At 38.6% G+C, this 16,959-nt stretch overlaps 1 protein-coding gene across 1 annotated transcript in view; it reads right to left on the reverse strand.

Moving 5' to 3' along the window:
• SPAG17 (sperm associated antigen 17) overlaps positions 1–16,959 on the reverse strand; it is a 236,047-nt gene that overhangs the window by 60,907 nt on the left and 158,181 nt on the right. The window contains exons 31-33 of the mRNA XM_086717947.1: positions 9,480–9,697; positions 7,480–7,624; positions 5,597–5,751 (exon numbers count right to left, since the gene is read on the reverse strand). Of these exons, the coding sequence (XP_086574073.1) occupies positions 5,597–5,751; positions 7,480–7,624; positions 9,480–9,697 (518 nt within the window). The remainder of the gene's footprint in view (positions 1–5,596; positions 5,752–7,479; positions 7,625–9,479; positions 9,698–16,959) is intronic.

The following is a 16,959-nucleotide window of genomic DNA, read 5'->3' on the forward strand; positions in this document are numbered from 1 at the left end:
GCTTGAATTTCATTCTTTTGCATGTAGCTGTCCAGTTTTCCCAATGCCATTTGTGGAACAGAAGTATTTTATTTCTTTTGATGCTACTTTAAATGGAATTATTTTATAAATTTCAATTTTGGATTGTTCATTGTTAATGTAGAAAATACAGGGGCGCCTGGGTGGCTCAGTCAGTTAGGCGGCTGACTTCGGCTCAGGTCATGATCTTGCGGTCTGTGAGTTCGAGCCCCACGTCGGGCTCTGTGCTGACAGCTCAGAGCCTGGAGCCTGTTTCAGATTCTGTGTCTCCCTCTCTCTGACCCTCCCCTGTTCATGCTTTGTCTCACTCTGTCTCAAAAATAAATAAATGTTAAAAAAAAAATAAAAAAAAAAAGAAAATACAATTGATTTTTGTATATTGATCTTACACCTTGCTGAACTTTTTTTATTAGTTCTAATGGTGTGTGTGTGTGTGTGTGTGTGTGTGTGTGTGTGTATACATTGAATTCCTGGTGGATTGTATTCCTAAGAATTTTCTAAATACATTTTTTCATCATCTTAAAAAAAAAAGAAAATCTTTTACTTCTTTCTTTTCAATTTGCTTGCACATTATTTGTTTTTATTGTCTGATTGTCTTGGTTATAGCAATCAGTACAATGTTGAGTTAGAAGGGTGAGAGCAAACATTCATGTCCCATGTCTGATCTTAGGGGAAATTTTACCAATCAGGATGCTCTTTGTTAGCTATGGTGTTGTTTTTGTTTTGTTTTGTTTTGTTTTGTTTGTTTGTTTTTAGTAGATGCCCTTTATCAGGTTGAAGAAGTCTCCTTCTATTCCTACCGCTTTGAGGTTTTTTTTTTAATCATGAAAGGGCTTTGAATTATGTAGAATGCTTTTTCTGAGTCTTATTTGGATAATCGTATGGTTTATGTCCTTTATTCTATTAATATAGTATATTATATTGATTGATTTTTTTCATCTTGAACCAACCTTGCATTCTGGGGATAAATCCTACTTGGTGACAATGTATAATCCTTTTTACATGTTGCTGGGTTCAGTTGGTTAGCATTTTCTTGAGGATTTTTATCTATGTTCATAATAAACATTGGTCTGGAGTTTTCTTGTGATGACTTTGTCTTGTTGTAATATCAGTGTAATACGTACATGCTAGCATTAGTTGAGAAGTGATTCCTCCTCTTCTATATATTGGAAGAGTTTGGGAAAATTATTCAGCGTTAATTCTTCCATAAATATTTGGTAGAATTCACCAGTGAAGCCTTCTGGACCTGGGTTTCTCTGCGTGTTATGCTTTAAAATTACCAATTAAATTTCTTTACTTGTTATAGGTCTATTCTAACTTTTTAGTTCTTCTTGACTCAGTTTTGGTAGTTTGTACCTTTCCAGAAATTTATCTTTTTCATCTATGGTATCTAATCTGTTGGTATTCATAGTATTTCCTTATAATCTTTTTCATTTCTGTAAGGATAAAAATGTTTTCTCTTTCATTCCTAAATCTAGTAATTTGGGTCTCCCCCCTCTCTCTCTCTCTCTGTCTAGCTAAAGGTTTTGTTGACCTTTTCTATTCTGTTCTTTCATTTATTTCTATTCTTATCTATTTTTTACTTCTATATGCTTGCTTTTAGTTTCCCTTCTTTTTCTAGGTTCTTAGGGTGGAAGTTTAGGTTATTGATTTGAAATCTTCTTTCTTAGTATACACATTTAGACATATAAAGCTATAATTTTCCTCTATGCATTGCCTTAGCTGCATTGTATAAGCTTTGGTATGTTAAGCTTTTAATTTCAGTCATCTCAAAGAAATCTCTGTGATTTCTTCTCTGTGTTAAGTTTCACATATTTGTGGATTCCCCAAACTTCTTTCTGATTTTTAATTTAATTCCGTGGTGGTGGTAGAACATATTTTGTATGATTTTGAACGTTTTAAATCTACTGAGACTTGTTTTGTGGTGTAACACATTGTCTTTCCTAGAGAATATTCCATGTGCACTTGAGAATAACGCATTTTGTTGTTGAGTGGAGTGTTCTATAGAGGTCTAGTGGGTCTCATTGGCTTATTCTGGTGTTTAAGTCTTTTATCATTCACTTTTATGGTATATTGCTCAATATATTACTGAAAATGGGCTACTAAAGCTTCCAATTATTGTTGAATGGTCTATTTCTTCTTTTAACTATGCTAGTCTTTACCATTTAAAATAAGACATTTTAAATTGTATAATGTACAACTCTGGAAATATTCATGTTGTTGGGAAAATAAGTAAAGTTCTGCACCATAAGATGGCCCACGGGACTAACATAAGGTCTACAGACTCCTCTTCCAGGTTCTTCTTCCTGCCCTGCTTGTCTGCAGCCAAGTAATTTGCCTGCACCAAATTACTACTAATGCAGAATGCGGAAGTAACAGAAGATAAATTGTCCCCCATGCTTGTGCTCAGGACTCAGATCTCTGGAGAAGGACCTCCTCTGAGCCCGCTGGTGTAAAATAAAACTCTGATCCATCAAGATCTCTGAGTGCCGCTTGGTTTTGCCACCAGTGATCCAGCCTGGTTCCATAACAATGTGTTTAGGAACTGTGTTGTTCGGTGCTTAATATGTTTATAATTGTTATGTTTCCTTGATGGATTACTCCTTTTATCATCAGAACATAACCTCTTTGTCTCTGGTAATATTTTATTGTAAAGTCTATTTTGTCTGAATTAGCACAGACACTCTAGTTCCCTTTCAATTACTTAATCTAGGTCTATCTATTTTCAGCCTTTTCCCTTCAACCTATTTGTGTCTTTGACCATATAAGTGTATCTGTTGTAAAGAGCATATATTTGGATCATGTTTTTAAATCCATCCTTCCAATATCTGCTTTTTTATTGGATTGTTTATACTGAGAAGGTCAGAATTACATCTTCCAATTTTCACTTGTTTTCTATATGCCTTATGCTTCTTTTTCCTCTCAATTCATCCATTACTGCCTTCTTTCGTTTTAAACAGATATTTCCAGTGTGCCCTTTTAGTTCCCCTATTGTTTCTTTTACTATATATTTTCAGTTATTTTCTTAAAGTTTCTTGAGGATCACAAATAACGTCTTAATTTATAATCATCTACACTGTACTTAATACTAACTTAATTTCAATATTATATAAAGTCTTTGTTCCTATATAGCTCTATTGCTCCCCTCTCCTCTTTGTGTTATTATTGTTAAAGAAAATTACATCTTTATATGTTATAAGTGCATATTCTTTGGAATCTAGAAAGCCACATTCACGTGCAGGACTGTGTACATGCCCAGAAAATAACTCTGAAAGCCCTAATCTTTCACCCTTGCTGATAAAGAGGATCTGCATAAGCAGGGAGTGAAGGCTAAGTAGAGCGAGCTTTCTCTAGCTTCCAGCTGGAACACTGGAAAAAATACCGCAGCATGCAGATCGAACCCTCAGTAGAGGATGATTCCAAGCAATATGTCAGAGCTTTTCAAAGCCTTCTAAGGACTTCTGTTCCCCAGCTGTTGCTTTTAATGTTTTTGTTTATCCTCTTCTTTGTTATTGCCACTTCAGGCAGCCGTAATGTTAACTTACCACTGTTCGGGGAGAAGTCTGTTTGTAGTGAGTAAGCTCAGAGTCAGATGAAACAAAGACAATGCTTGCAAATGGGGTTTCCAGGGAACTGCGAGACAGGTCAACAATGACAATATTTTGTGGTGGGACTTTTGGGGAGCTCTAAGTCTATTCTTCCTCTTTAAGTGGATGCTGGCATGCTGGTTTTCATTGCTATCATGAATGTGAGGGTGTTGATTTTCAAGGCTACCATGAAGCTAGGGGAGAGGAGGGGAATATGGCAAGTGAAATCACCAGGAATCTTGCCGTACTTCCTGAGAATGAGTCTTTGTCTTTCTTTGTTTTTCTGACTGTTGTAATCCTTTGGTTAATTTTCAGCGTTCTGAAAAAGTTGATTTTGACAATATTTTCAGTTTTCTAGTTGTTTTTATGGAGGTCCTTACTCCACCATTCTGGAAGTGTCTCATACTGACTATACGAACTGTTATACCTGCTTCTTCTTTGATGCTTTGGTTAACCTTTTTGTGCTGCTAAGGAACAATGGTGGACAATACCAAGCTCTACCTCTCTTTTTATACATTACCCACAATCCAGCCTCACTTATCATCTGTCCATTGTCCTAATGCTGGTGAGTGAGGAAGTGATGACCAACCCATGGGTGGGGGGGGGGGGTGCAGAAGGCACGCCATCTTTCAGTTCTATACAACTAGAGAACTATAATAGGTGTTGGTAAATTTATTTGGAGTTTTGTTGTTGTTGTTGTTGTTTTCTTTTTTTCCAGTTGGGAACTAAGGTCTGTGTATTTCTCAATCAGGAGTGATTGGCCTTCCAATCCTTTCTCGGGCTGTGTTTTGGGAGATTGAGCAAACCTGGGAGGAACAAGTGACTACATAATAGTGGCAGACACTCAATGTCCCTAAGTTGGATCTCTTTTCTGTTTGGGTCTCCTCCTCCAGTGCCAACTGTCATTGGTTCTAAAATTCCTTCGCCCTCATCGTTGTCACCATTAGAGTTTGGGACTATGATAAAAACAAAAGGCAAAAGCTGGCCTTATCACAGAATCTTAGGGGATTCTCATGACCTCTGGTGGCACACATGGTACTAGATTGTGGATGCTGCCAATCTGCCGAAAAAAATGGACATTCTGAATGTTGTAGAAGAAAAATTGCGCCCCTTAGCCAACTGCAACACTTTACAGTCACGTCTCACTTTCAGCACCTGCCTTGCCCCATAACAGTCTACACTGGAAGAAGAGGGAGAGAAAGGTGGGTGTGGGGGGAGAATGAACTGGCCTTCAGCAGCTTCCACCAGTAACAAATGAGCTCTATGTCCATCATCTTCAGGCTTTGAGCTGTCAGCATCCGGTGACATTGTGTCTGACATCCTGGCACTTGTGTCTCTTCTCCAGCAAGCAGAATGATAAGGGCAAATCCTTCTAAGGCTAAAGGGACTGCAGGCTGACACTGGGTGGTTGTGATTAATAGGGAAATGTAGGGAGGTACAGGAGCTGCTGACAATGTTCCTCCCTGACCCTTTAAGAACAAACTGCCCTCCTAGGACCGCACAGGCCTTATGCTCCCCGCCCCCCATCCTGTCAGGACATTAGGTAGAGTGAAGGCGGGCTGGAGATGGGAAGGACAGGAGAATATGAATGAGGTCAGAGGTTGCAGGAGGTGAAGCCGGTCGGGTAGGCACAGGAGAGACCACATGAGGGCTTCTAACAGTGCCTGCCACCTACCACATAAAAGATCCCCAACAACTACATTCTGGTTTAAAACCTTGATCCAAAAATGCCAAAGCATTGTAAGACAAGCGGGACATTTGTTGTTGTTGTTGTTGTTGTTGTTGTTTTGTTTTGTTTTTGTTTCTTTCTGCAATGGATTGTCAGAAGAAGGTGAACAAGTAAAAAAGAGATTGAGAAATGTGTTCTAAGAACATGAGACAAAAGGAACATCAGCCGTACATGGCAGGCATGTTCACCGCCCCAGAGCAGTGGGTTCGCTTAGTTGAATGGACGCTTGTCTCTGGCACCCCTCATTTCCCCACAGACCCACCTGATACGTTCCCTGTGGTTTTGCGATAATAGACGTCCCGTCCCCAAAGGTGGCACAGCAGCTACTGTCCTCGCAGTTGGTGATGACAGTGGCATAGTGTGCATTTTCGATCCACATGCACTTCACCTGCCTGGTGACCGTTTGAGGACTTTCGGCTGCAAGCAAGTGCAAGGTAAGCAGATGTGACAGGATGCACACATTGGGAAACACGCCCACCTGCTGGGTTTGTTCCTGTCTCCTGGCCCCTGGACTAGCGGTGGGGACGGGTGCTGAGGACTCACACCACAGGGCTGGTGTGTGTGGTCCACTCACTGTCAAAGCAGAGTCGTTCTTCCAGAACAACTCTTCCTACTTAATTTAGTGTGCTATTTTGTTCTACTATGTTTATTTTGAGAAATTGAAAACACCCAGAGGAGCATAAATTATAATTTAATTTTTCATATACTCACCAATCAAAAGGTACACTTGTCAGTGTTTTACCGTATTTGTTTCAACATTTTTCATACGTATACAAGAGAAAAATTACAGGTGAGTTGAAGTTCACTTTTCTCCTGGCCCCTGGCTTTACTCCTTTCTCTTGAAATCTATTTTTATCTTTTATGTAAATATATGTATCAAAAATAATGTATAATCTTTTGTGGGCTTTACATATGCGTAGATTATATATCACTGTATGTATCATTCTGCACCTACTTTTTTGTACTTAACATTGCTCTGAGAACTTCAGCCCTCTTGATATACAGGTGTGTGGCTATATATGTGTGGATATACTTCATTCCTTTTAACTACTGTATAGTATTCCTTTATAAGATTGTACTGCCTTCTATTTTCCTATTCTGCTGTTGATGGCCATTTATTTACCAGTATTTTGATATTGGACTTGGATTTGCAAGTAATGCCCTGAACATGTTTCCTTGGACAAGTGTGTAAGAGGAAGAGGAAGTGAAGTGGAGTTAGTGCATCGTATGATAGGCACATTAAATTGCCCTCTCCGGTGGCTCTTCTAATGTTCCCTCTAACCAGTGGGGTAGGAAGGTTGTTCTTTTCCCATTCACTTGCCAATTTTGTCGCACTTAATTTGGCGACATTTAATGAAGCATTTAATGCACTGAACAAATAAACTCTGGAATTAAAGAAAAGGGAGTCAGAGAATAATTTGACCTTAAAAATCTTAAGAGGCGCCTGGGTGGCTCAGTTGGTGAAGCATCCGACTTTGGCTCAGGTCATGATCTTGCAGTTTGTGAGTTCGAGCCCCCACTTGTTTTTCTCTCACACCATCTCTCTGATGAGAGGTGTGTTCAGAACTGAAGGAGGACCTGAGGCCACCTGTATGCAGATCAGATTCCTTAAGGATTAATGGAAACAGGTGTGAGCGCTGATGTCCAGGGCAATTGAGTCATGATTATTTACTTTTAATTGCCACCAATCTAGACCAATCTAGGTTTTAGTGGTGAAAATAGAAAAAGGTGCTATTACTATCTACAGCCAGCTAGGGCTTTTATCACTCCCATGTCTGTTGAGGGTAAAGATTGTAACAGCAGGACCTAAGAGGCTCCGCTCTTGACTGCGCACGCACTCTTTGGTTGACACAGTTCTTCAAAAAGATATTTTTCTTGTGTGTGTTAATAAGAGCAGTGAGGCTCCTCGTCTTATTCTAAAGACATCAAATATTTGGGGCACCTGGGTGACTCAGTGGGCTGGGTGACCAACTGCTGATTTCGACTCGGGTCATGATCCTAGGGTCATGGGATTGAGCCCCATGTTGGGCTCTGTGCTGAGCATGGAACCTGCTTGGGATTCTCTCTCCCTCTGCTCCACTCATGCTCTCTCTCTTTCTCTCGCTCTCTCTCAAAATAAAAAAGCAAAAGCAAAGGATAACTTACTTATTTCTTGATCATCTGGAGGAGTAATACAGTCTTCATAAACTTGATAAAAGGTTGTGATTCTGGTACCATCAGCATGATCCACTATCCGAGTACCATCTTTCTTTTCCACAATGATCACTCTGTCTTCTCGAGTTATCATGACCTGAACATACAAAGGCAGAGCATGATCATTTGGCAGGTGGGTTAATCCCAAGTGCGTTTATTTTTATGCCTCATTGAGTATCATCAAAATCCTGGTTATCTGTTTATAAGCTAAAGTTTTATCTCATCTACTTGGACAAAGCTTTACAACAATTCCTAGGAGGCGGGCAATGCTATCCCCATTTTGTAGATTATGGAAGTTAGGCTTGGAGAAGTTAAGAAATTTGCTCAAGGTCACTCAGCAAATGTCAGGGCTGGTGTCGACTAAGGCTGTTTGACTTGAACACTGATGCTCCTTCCATTGTCATGTATTTGTGAATGAAAAGTTAGTGTCAGGACTGGCCTGGCCGAGTTCTGTCTGGGAACATGACCCCAGGTTCTGCCTCCTTGAAAATTATAGGTTTAAAGTAAGCATGGCCTGCTGAGGCTGCCTTTCCTATGCCAATATTGGCCTAATGTCATCAGAACAGAAGGTGAATCATGCTCTTAACCACCATGTTCTGCAGAGGTATTCCTCATTGTACATACTGGTTGAGAGTTCCAAGGCTAAGAACCTAAAATAATGAATAGTGTACATTTCTTTCTCATATATAGTGATTTCTGCCTACTATAAAGAGATAAGAAGGCAATTATCACCTGCTTCCAACAGCCCCAGACATTTGAGTCAAAAAACAGCTGACAAACCCACTCTCACACCCATCTGCACTCTTTGGTGAAATACTGTGGCCCTTACAGTTAGGACAGTACAAGTTAGAAAATACTCAATGGTTGAATTATATATTATAGACTTTGCAATTATTGCCAATTGAACACCATGATTGAAATATGTATTATATAAATTGCTATTATTGCCAATTGGACACCATCTGTGAAAGGAAGGGGAAGGAAGCATGAACGGGCAGAGGCGGAAGCTGAGCTGTGGCACAGACCCGACAAAGCCTCAGTCAACTGGCAGGAGCTTGGGAGCCAGTATCCCCTGCCCCAGTGTCCCAAGTCTGATAGCAGGAGCCAGATTGGCATACCCCTGCCTCACTCAGTCACTGCACGCAGCTACCTTGGAACCATGTGAGTCAGGCAAAGCAACTCTCTGCAACTGAGGCAGATGCGGAAAGACCTGAGAGCTGCCCAAGTGGAATCCAACACTTCCTGGATATACTCTTGACCACATTACTTAACTTGCGGAGGCCCAATTTCCTCATCAGTGTCATATAATATTCATTGGTGCAAAGACTGAACGAGATAGTGTAGACAAAACCCCAAATCCCTAACAGAAATCCCGGCATACAGAAGGTGCTACTGTTCATCCCAGAAGTTTCGATTTCTTATCATTAATCAAACCATTATTTTCTGTACCACTCATTTGTCACTTATTCTTAGGCCACAAATAAAATCTTTTGTACAGTTGCTCTGGAGTGTTGCTAAATTCTTGAATTATTTAATGTGAGTATCTCCTTAAATATACCATACATACTTTGCAGTCAAGGATCACGAGCAAATTTCTAGCATTCATTCCAGCTGCACAGAAAGAAGTAGGAACCAAGCACAGCCCAACTTCTAGAAGATAAGACATACACACAAATACATTCAACATAAAGAAACACGTAACACAATCTTCTAAGTGTTAAATGTGGTACATTCATGATCTGTTTCTCATTTCAAAAATTATTATTTCATGGCACGTTACATTAGTCAAATAAACCACCCAGTGTTTTTGTGTTTGGGAAGACGGGTCCGTGTGTTCATCCATCCACCTAGTTACCGGTTACAGAAAACTAATTATTTGCCAGGCACTCTTCTATGTGTTTCAGAACTCTAACGAATTATAAAAATTTGCAACATACAATAGTTTGCCATACCGTTCCACTGACAGGATCTGTGGCCTTAAAGAATAATAATGGGGTCATGTCTGCAATTCTTTCCAGTCCTCTGGTGCCAATCCGATTTCCTTCAGGTGTGGTTGTAAACCAGGTGCCTACATGAACGTCTACAGGAGTTACTGCTTGAACCGTCTCTGGGTGAGGTTCATGGCTTTCATTCTTATGTGCCATTGATGACTGATTTTTGTGACTTTTTCCTGTAGAAGTTCAAGTAAAATCAAACACAATGTAACTATAATATCAATTACATAAATTACTAAGTTTTAACACACTGTAAACTACCTCAGACACTGTGGCATAGAAATTCTATGTAGTATTCATCAGTTATATTATTTTTTCAAGTGGAAAAATATATCAAGTTATGCACTTGAACCTTGGCTGGATTCCCACCACCTCTCCCCAAATAGACACATGCATATACAGCTCACCCTCTATGGCACGATACCTATTTGGTCAACTGCTGTGTACCTTTAAGTATTGCTTATAGCTCCCTGGATTCCAGATTTGGGGCTCTGTACCTGGTTTTTAAAGCCTACCTTTGCTCCCTACCTTTGACTCCTTTTTTTGACTTACTTAACTCTAGCATTATATGAGATTTTTAACTCTTCATTCCCCTGATTTTGTCATTTTGTTAGTAACAGATAGGAGACAGCTTTCTTCAGCCCTGGATCTGGAGAACTTTACCAACCAGGCATATATCCTTGGCCTCTCACTAGGGGAGAGGATTTGTAGAGTTCGACTACTCCACTGATAATCATCTGATGCATATCTCATCCCTATCCCTCCCTACCACGATCTATTTGGAAGACAGTAATGAGAAAGCCCTCAAGGAACTCTGAATAATGTCTCAATGCCTTTTTCAGGATAGATTTGCTCCATTGGTATAAATAATAATAAGTGATCTGTAGATGAAATTTGCCCATGTTATCAAACCTCAATGATGAAGTGAATTCAGACCCAGAAGCAAATTACAAGAAAAGATAGTAAAGGATTGTTAACTCTTGGAAGATTCCTCAGAGTCAGAGTATGAAATGTGCATCAGAGCATCGATCCTGGACTAATATGCAGACTCAGCTAATGGGAAGACCCAAGTAAGACAGATACCATTGCCCTAGGATTTAATTTGGACTTACTTCTATTTCCAGAGCATTAAAAGGGCACTGAAAGATAGACCTGTAGAAATTATTTCGAATGAATCTCAGAGAGTCAAAACGATAGAAATAATAAAAGAGAGGTAAAAATCTCTAATACATGCTTAATTAGAATTCTAAAAGAAGAGAAAAAAAGGAACAGAAACAATATTTGAGGAGGTAACTATTGAGAACTTTCCAGAATCAATGAAAGATATTAACCCAGAGATTTAAGAACCTCAATGTATACTAACTGGATAAATAAAAAGAAATCCACACCCAGCTAAACTGTATTGAAATTATAATAAAAAAAGAAAATATATTCAAAGCAGTTAGATTATCTTCACAGCAATAGCAATTAGACTGACAGCCAATTTTTCGACATCATCACTGGAAACAAGAAGAGTAGAGAGAATTTTTGTGAATATACTGAGAGAAAACATCTGTCAATCCAGAATTCTGTACCCAGTGAAATTATCATCCAAGGATGAAGACAACATAAACACATTTTTTGGGAAGCTATCTGTTATACGATAAATAGATTAGAAGCTCCAGTAAAAAGAAAAAAATTATCAAACTGAATTTTAAAAATATTACCCTATAAGTTGCTCACAAGAGATACATTTAAACATAAACCACAGGAAGTAAAATAAAATATGAAAAAGTTACACTGTAAAGGGATTAATAGCTGGTGTGTCTATAATAATATAATAACATAACATAATAAGATAAGCAAAATACAATTTTGCCCTCATAGAATAGACATTAGGGCAAAAAAGAATCCTAGAACAAAAAACCACTGCATACTGATAAAATGTTAAATTCACCACAAAGATATTATAATTTTTAAATTTATAAGTATCTAAAACCATATCCTCAAAGTATATAAAGAAAAATTAGACAGAACTATTCAAAAGATGTAATAATTTCAGAAATAAAGAAGTAAAGATTAAATTATAAGGAGTATATCACTGAGTAGACTATTCTACCCTTATTTAAACATACTTCTGCTGAAACAAATTGTTACAGCAGATTAAAAATATCTGTGAAGTTATACAATACTGATTGGTAAATTTGACCTGTAGAGCAAATATGGTTTGCTGTATGTTTTTGTATAGTCTGTGAAGTAACACTTCTTTTGACGTTTCTATATAATTAACAAATCAAAAGAATAATAATACCTTGTGATACGTGAAAATTACATGAAATTCAAATTTTAGTGTTCATAAGTAAGTTTTATTTAAACACAATACAGCATGCTCATTTGATTATGTATTGTCTATGGCTACTTTCGTGTAATAAGGGCAGAGTTGAGTAGTTGTGACAGAGATAATACAGCTCACAAGGTCTAAGTCAAATATTTACTATCTTGTCCTTTGCAGAGAAGTTTGCTGAACTTGAAAATGGACCAGACAACACAACCAACAGGTTTGATCTAATAGACATAAAGAGAACACTATACTCAATAACTACAGGATACATGCCCTTCCAATCACACACAGACTTTTTACAACACTTGCCCATATATGAGGCTATACATCATGTTTTGACAAATTTCAAAAGATTAGTTAAAAATCAATTATTAAAAAAACCTAGAAACACTTCATAGTTTTGGAAATTTAAAAACATTATGGGTCAAAAAGGAGGTCATTATGGAAATTAGAAAATATTTAGAGCTAAAAATAAAGAAAATACTAAAGAGTATTTCTTGTGAGATGGGAGAAGTACTTCTGGAATGGCAAGAAAGGACCTTCAAAAAACCATTCTTCCATCAAAACAGTGAGAGCGCTGGGAAAAAATGATCAAAGTCAACTCTTTCAGAACTCTGGATATAAACCAAAGAATTGCAACAATCCAAGAAACAATTCTAGAAAACAGTTGAATCTCAGTAAGAATAACTGCTTTGTGTTGTTATAACTTGTCCAATTTGCACCCTCCATCCGCACCCCCCCCCACCCCCCTCCATGCCCTCCACCCCATCTCCAGCTCTGCAGTAACCTTGAAAAACAGTAGCCTTGGAGTTATAGTAGCTGTGACAATCTGGCAGCCACTGGAGGGGGCAGATAGGCCTGCAATTCTCTCTAAAAGCCCCATTCCCAAAGACTTGTCATTGTTTGACTTCTCTGAAAACTCCCTGAAAATCCTCACCCTGACCTGGGTCAGAATTCGCTCATTATAAACCACCTTTTCCTGGGGCTCCTGCTGAAACAGTCAGTGGCGATTGTTCACAACGTGGCTGTCTAAGGCAGCAGTAACAGTTGGGGCAAAAAAGAGGCTGACCTAAAAACTTAAAAGCAAAAGCTAGAGAATGAGATGACCAAAAGGACTTTGAAAAAGTCTGTCATTTTCCTAGGAATCTAGAAGGCCACGTGTACATGCAGGATTGTACTCATGTCCAAGAAACACCTGAGAAACACGGGCTGAGTTTGAGGCTAAGGCTAGGGTCTCAACTGCGAGAGCGATGAAGGAATGCCCCAGTAAGCACACACATCCCCTTGGCAAAGGCTGGGACACTTGTTGGTTTGAGGCATGTAAGGGAACCCCTGCCTAATCACTACCTGACCACTAGGCTAACAGAGCAAAAACTTCAGTAGCTACACAGGACAAAGGAAAGAGATTTGCAAGAACAAGTTCAGTAAAGTCACTAAACAAACAGCAATAACAGCAACAACAACAAACACTGGGGGTTAGGATCTTATTTCCAGAGTTGCTGCAAAACAAAAAAAGGGTAGAATAAGAAAGGTCAGCAAGATTTTAAGATACTAGCTCAAAATGCAAACAAAAAAATCAATTATATCGGTATACACCATCAATGAACAATCCAAAAATAAAGAAAACAATTCCATTTATAATAGGATCAAGAAGAATAAGACACTTAGGAAAGATTTAACAAAACAATCGTAATAATTGTACACCGAAAATTATAAGACAGTATGGATTGCAATTAAAGAAGTTCTAAATAAGTGGAAAGATATCCCAAGTTCATGAATTAGGGACAATATTGTTAAGATGTCAATACTCTCAGAATTTAGCTACATGTTCAGTGGAATCTCTATAAAAATCCCAGCTGCCTCTTTTGTAGAAATTGACAATCTGTCCCCAAAATTCATAGAGAAATGCAAGGGACCCAGAGTAGTCCAAACAACATTAAAAAAGTAAAACGAACATGAATGACTCCCACTTCCCAGTTTCAAACTTATAAAGCTGTAGTAATCAGGACAGTGAGATGTTGGCATAAGGACAAACATATTTATCAGTGGAGCAGAAGTAAGAGTCCAAAAATAAACCTTACCATTGATGGTTAATTGATTCTTGACTGAGGTGCCAACCAATTCAATGGGGGAAATAATTGTTTTTTAGTAAACTCAAAAAAATGAATCTGGACCCCTATCTCTTGTCGTATAAAAAATTATATAAAGAGGCACCTAGGAAGCTCAGTTGGTTGAATGTCTGACTTCAGCTCAGGTCATGATCTCATGGTTCATGAGCCCAACCTGCGTTGGGCTCTGTGCTGACAGCTCAGAGCCTGGAGCCTGCTTCAGATTCTGTGTCTCCCTCCCTCTCTGCTCCTCCCTACATGTGTGCACGTGCTCTCTCTCTCTCTCTCAAAAGTAAATAAATATTTTTTAAAAGTTCTATAAAAATGGATTTAAAAACCCCAAATGCAAGAACTAAAAATATAAAACTCTTAGAAGAAAATATAAGAATAAATCTTTGTGACTTTGGATTATTCACTGATTTCTTAGATATAATACCAAAACCACAAGCAACCAGAGGGGGGAAAAAAGCAGATACATTGGACTTCAGCAAAACGGACACCATGAAAAGACATCATGAAGAATGTAGAAAAAGAGCACAAAGAATGGGAGAAAATATTCACAAATCATGTATCTGATAAGGAAGTTGTATCTAAAATATACAAAGTATACTTACAACTCAATAATAAGAGGATAGATAACTTTTAAAAAATTGGGGAAAGGATTTGAATAGACATTTCTCCAAAGAAGGTAAAAAATGGCCACTAAGCACATGAAAAAGTGTTCAACATGCTGGTGAAAAATAAAATAATGCAGCTGCTTTGGAAAACAGTTTATCAGGTGCTCAAAACGAGAAACATAGAGTTATTATTCCAGCAATTCCACTCCTAGTTTATGTACTCAAGAGAAATGAAAATATATGTCCACACAAAAACTTGTACAGAAATGTTTGCATCAGCTTTATTTGTAATTTCCTAAAAGTGGAAACGACCTATATGTCCATCATTGATGAATGTGTAAACGAAGTGTGGTACATCCATACAAGAGAATATTCTTCGGCTATAAAAATGAGGTACTGACACAAGTTACAACATGGATGACCCTTGAAAATATTACACTAGATAAAAAGAAACCAGTCACAAAAGGTCTTATATTGTATGCTTCTGTTTATATGAAATGTCCAGAATGTGTAAATCCATAGAAACAGAAAGTAGATTAGTGGTTCCAAGGTCCTGGGTGGAGGGGAAAAGAGAGTGTTGGCTCACGGGTACTGGTTTTTGGGAGAGGGTGAGGAGAAAGATGAATAAATAGAGCACAGGGTTTTTGTTTTTTTCCCACAGAGAGTAAAATTATTCTGTATGATATTGTAGTGGTAGGATTCACTACATTACGCATTTGTCAAAACTCTTAGAACTGTACATATCAAAGATTGAACCCTAATGCAAACTATGGACTTCAGTTAATAATAATGTATCAATATTGGTTCATCAATTTGTAAGACATGTGTTTATTAATTTTTTTAATGTTTATTCATTTTTTTTGAAAGATAGAGACAGAGCACAAGCAGGGGTGGGGCGGAGAGAGAGGGAGACACAGAATCTGAAACAGGCTCCAGGTCCTGAGCCGTCAGCACAGAGCCCAACGTGGGGCTTGAACTCACGAACCGTGAGATCAAGACCTGAGCTGAAGTCAGATGCTCAACTGACTGAGCCACCCAGGCGCCCCATGACATGTGTTTAAAACAGGGACAACAGTGAGCCAGGTAGAGAGGAAGCACGGAGGAATTCTGTACTTTCTGCACATTTTTTCTGCAAACCTAAAATTGCTCTTAAAAACAAAGTCTAGTGGGGCCCGTGGGTGGCTCAGTCGGTTGAGCAACCGACTTTGGCTCAGGTCATGAACTCACAGTTTGTGAGTTCAAGCCCCGCGTTGTGCTCTGTGCTTCAGATTCTGTGTCTCCCTCTCTCTCTCCTCCTCCCCCTGCTCACGCTCTGTCTCTCTCTCTCTCAAAACTAAATACATATTTTTAAAAAACTTTTTAAAAAAGTCTAGAGGCACCTGGGTGGCTCAGTCAGTTGAGTGTTGGACTCTTGACTTTGGCTCAGGTCACGATCTCACAGTTGTAGGATCTAGCTTGGCATTGGGCTCTGTGCTGAAGTGTGGAGCCTGCTTAAGATTCTCCCTCTCCCTGTGCCACTCTCCTGCCCATGCACTCTCTCTCTCTCTCTCTCTCTCTCTCTCTCTCAAAAAGAAAAAAATCTGTTTTTCGTTTTGTTTTTGTTTTTAAAGTGAATGCATCACCTCGGACGGGAGGGCTTTGAAGAAATCTGGAGCACACCATGCTGGAGGTGGAAACTCTTTGGAACCCTGTGGGATGCTAAGGAAAGTGGCCACCCTTACATGAAGTCCTCTCCTATCAGAAAAGGAAGGAGCCTTTGAGCTGGGGAGTTTGAAAGCTATGAGGACGCTTTCATTCACTTCAACCAAGGACCTTTTGCTACTACCAAAGGAAAGTCTATTTCACTAAATTTTGAGTAACCAAAAAAGGAATTCAATTTGCCTCTTGGTCATTGGTTACTGTGGTGGTGGTGGGGAGGGGTGTGTGTGTGAAACTGACAAAGAAGATTAAATCCTGGTCTCAGACCATTTAAGTCAAATGAGAGATTGAGAAAAATTTGCAACGCAGGTGCCCAGATCCAAATCCCAGCTCTCCCACTTACTAGCTGAGAGTCCTCAAGGCAGTTATTTAACCTCTCTGTGTCTCAATTTCATCATCTGTAAAGTGGGATTATTAAAATATATATCACACAGGGTTGCTATGAGGATTCACTGATTTAATACTTTATTCAGAATTGTGCCTGGTACACAAACACACATGTCCTACATCTAAAGATCTCTTACAAATAAATATGTAAATAATGAACCTCCCAAAGGTAAACAAGAAAATATGTGAATAGAAAAATTCATAAAGAAAAAAATTATTAAATGTTCAACCTCACCAGTAATAAAGAAATGCAAATTAACACAATAATAAGATTATTAATTATCAAATGGAATAAGATTAAGAGAATG

This window comes from Puma concolor, chromosome C1, assembly GCF_028749965.1.
Source record: "Puma concolor isolate L17-30 chromosome C1, mPumCon1.1.hap2, whole genome shotgun sequence".
Taxonomy (NCBI): Eukaryota; Metazoa; Chordata; class Mammalia; order Carnivora; family Felidae; genus Puma; species Puma concolor.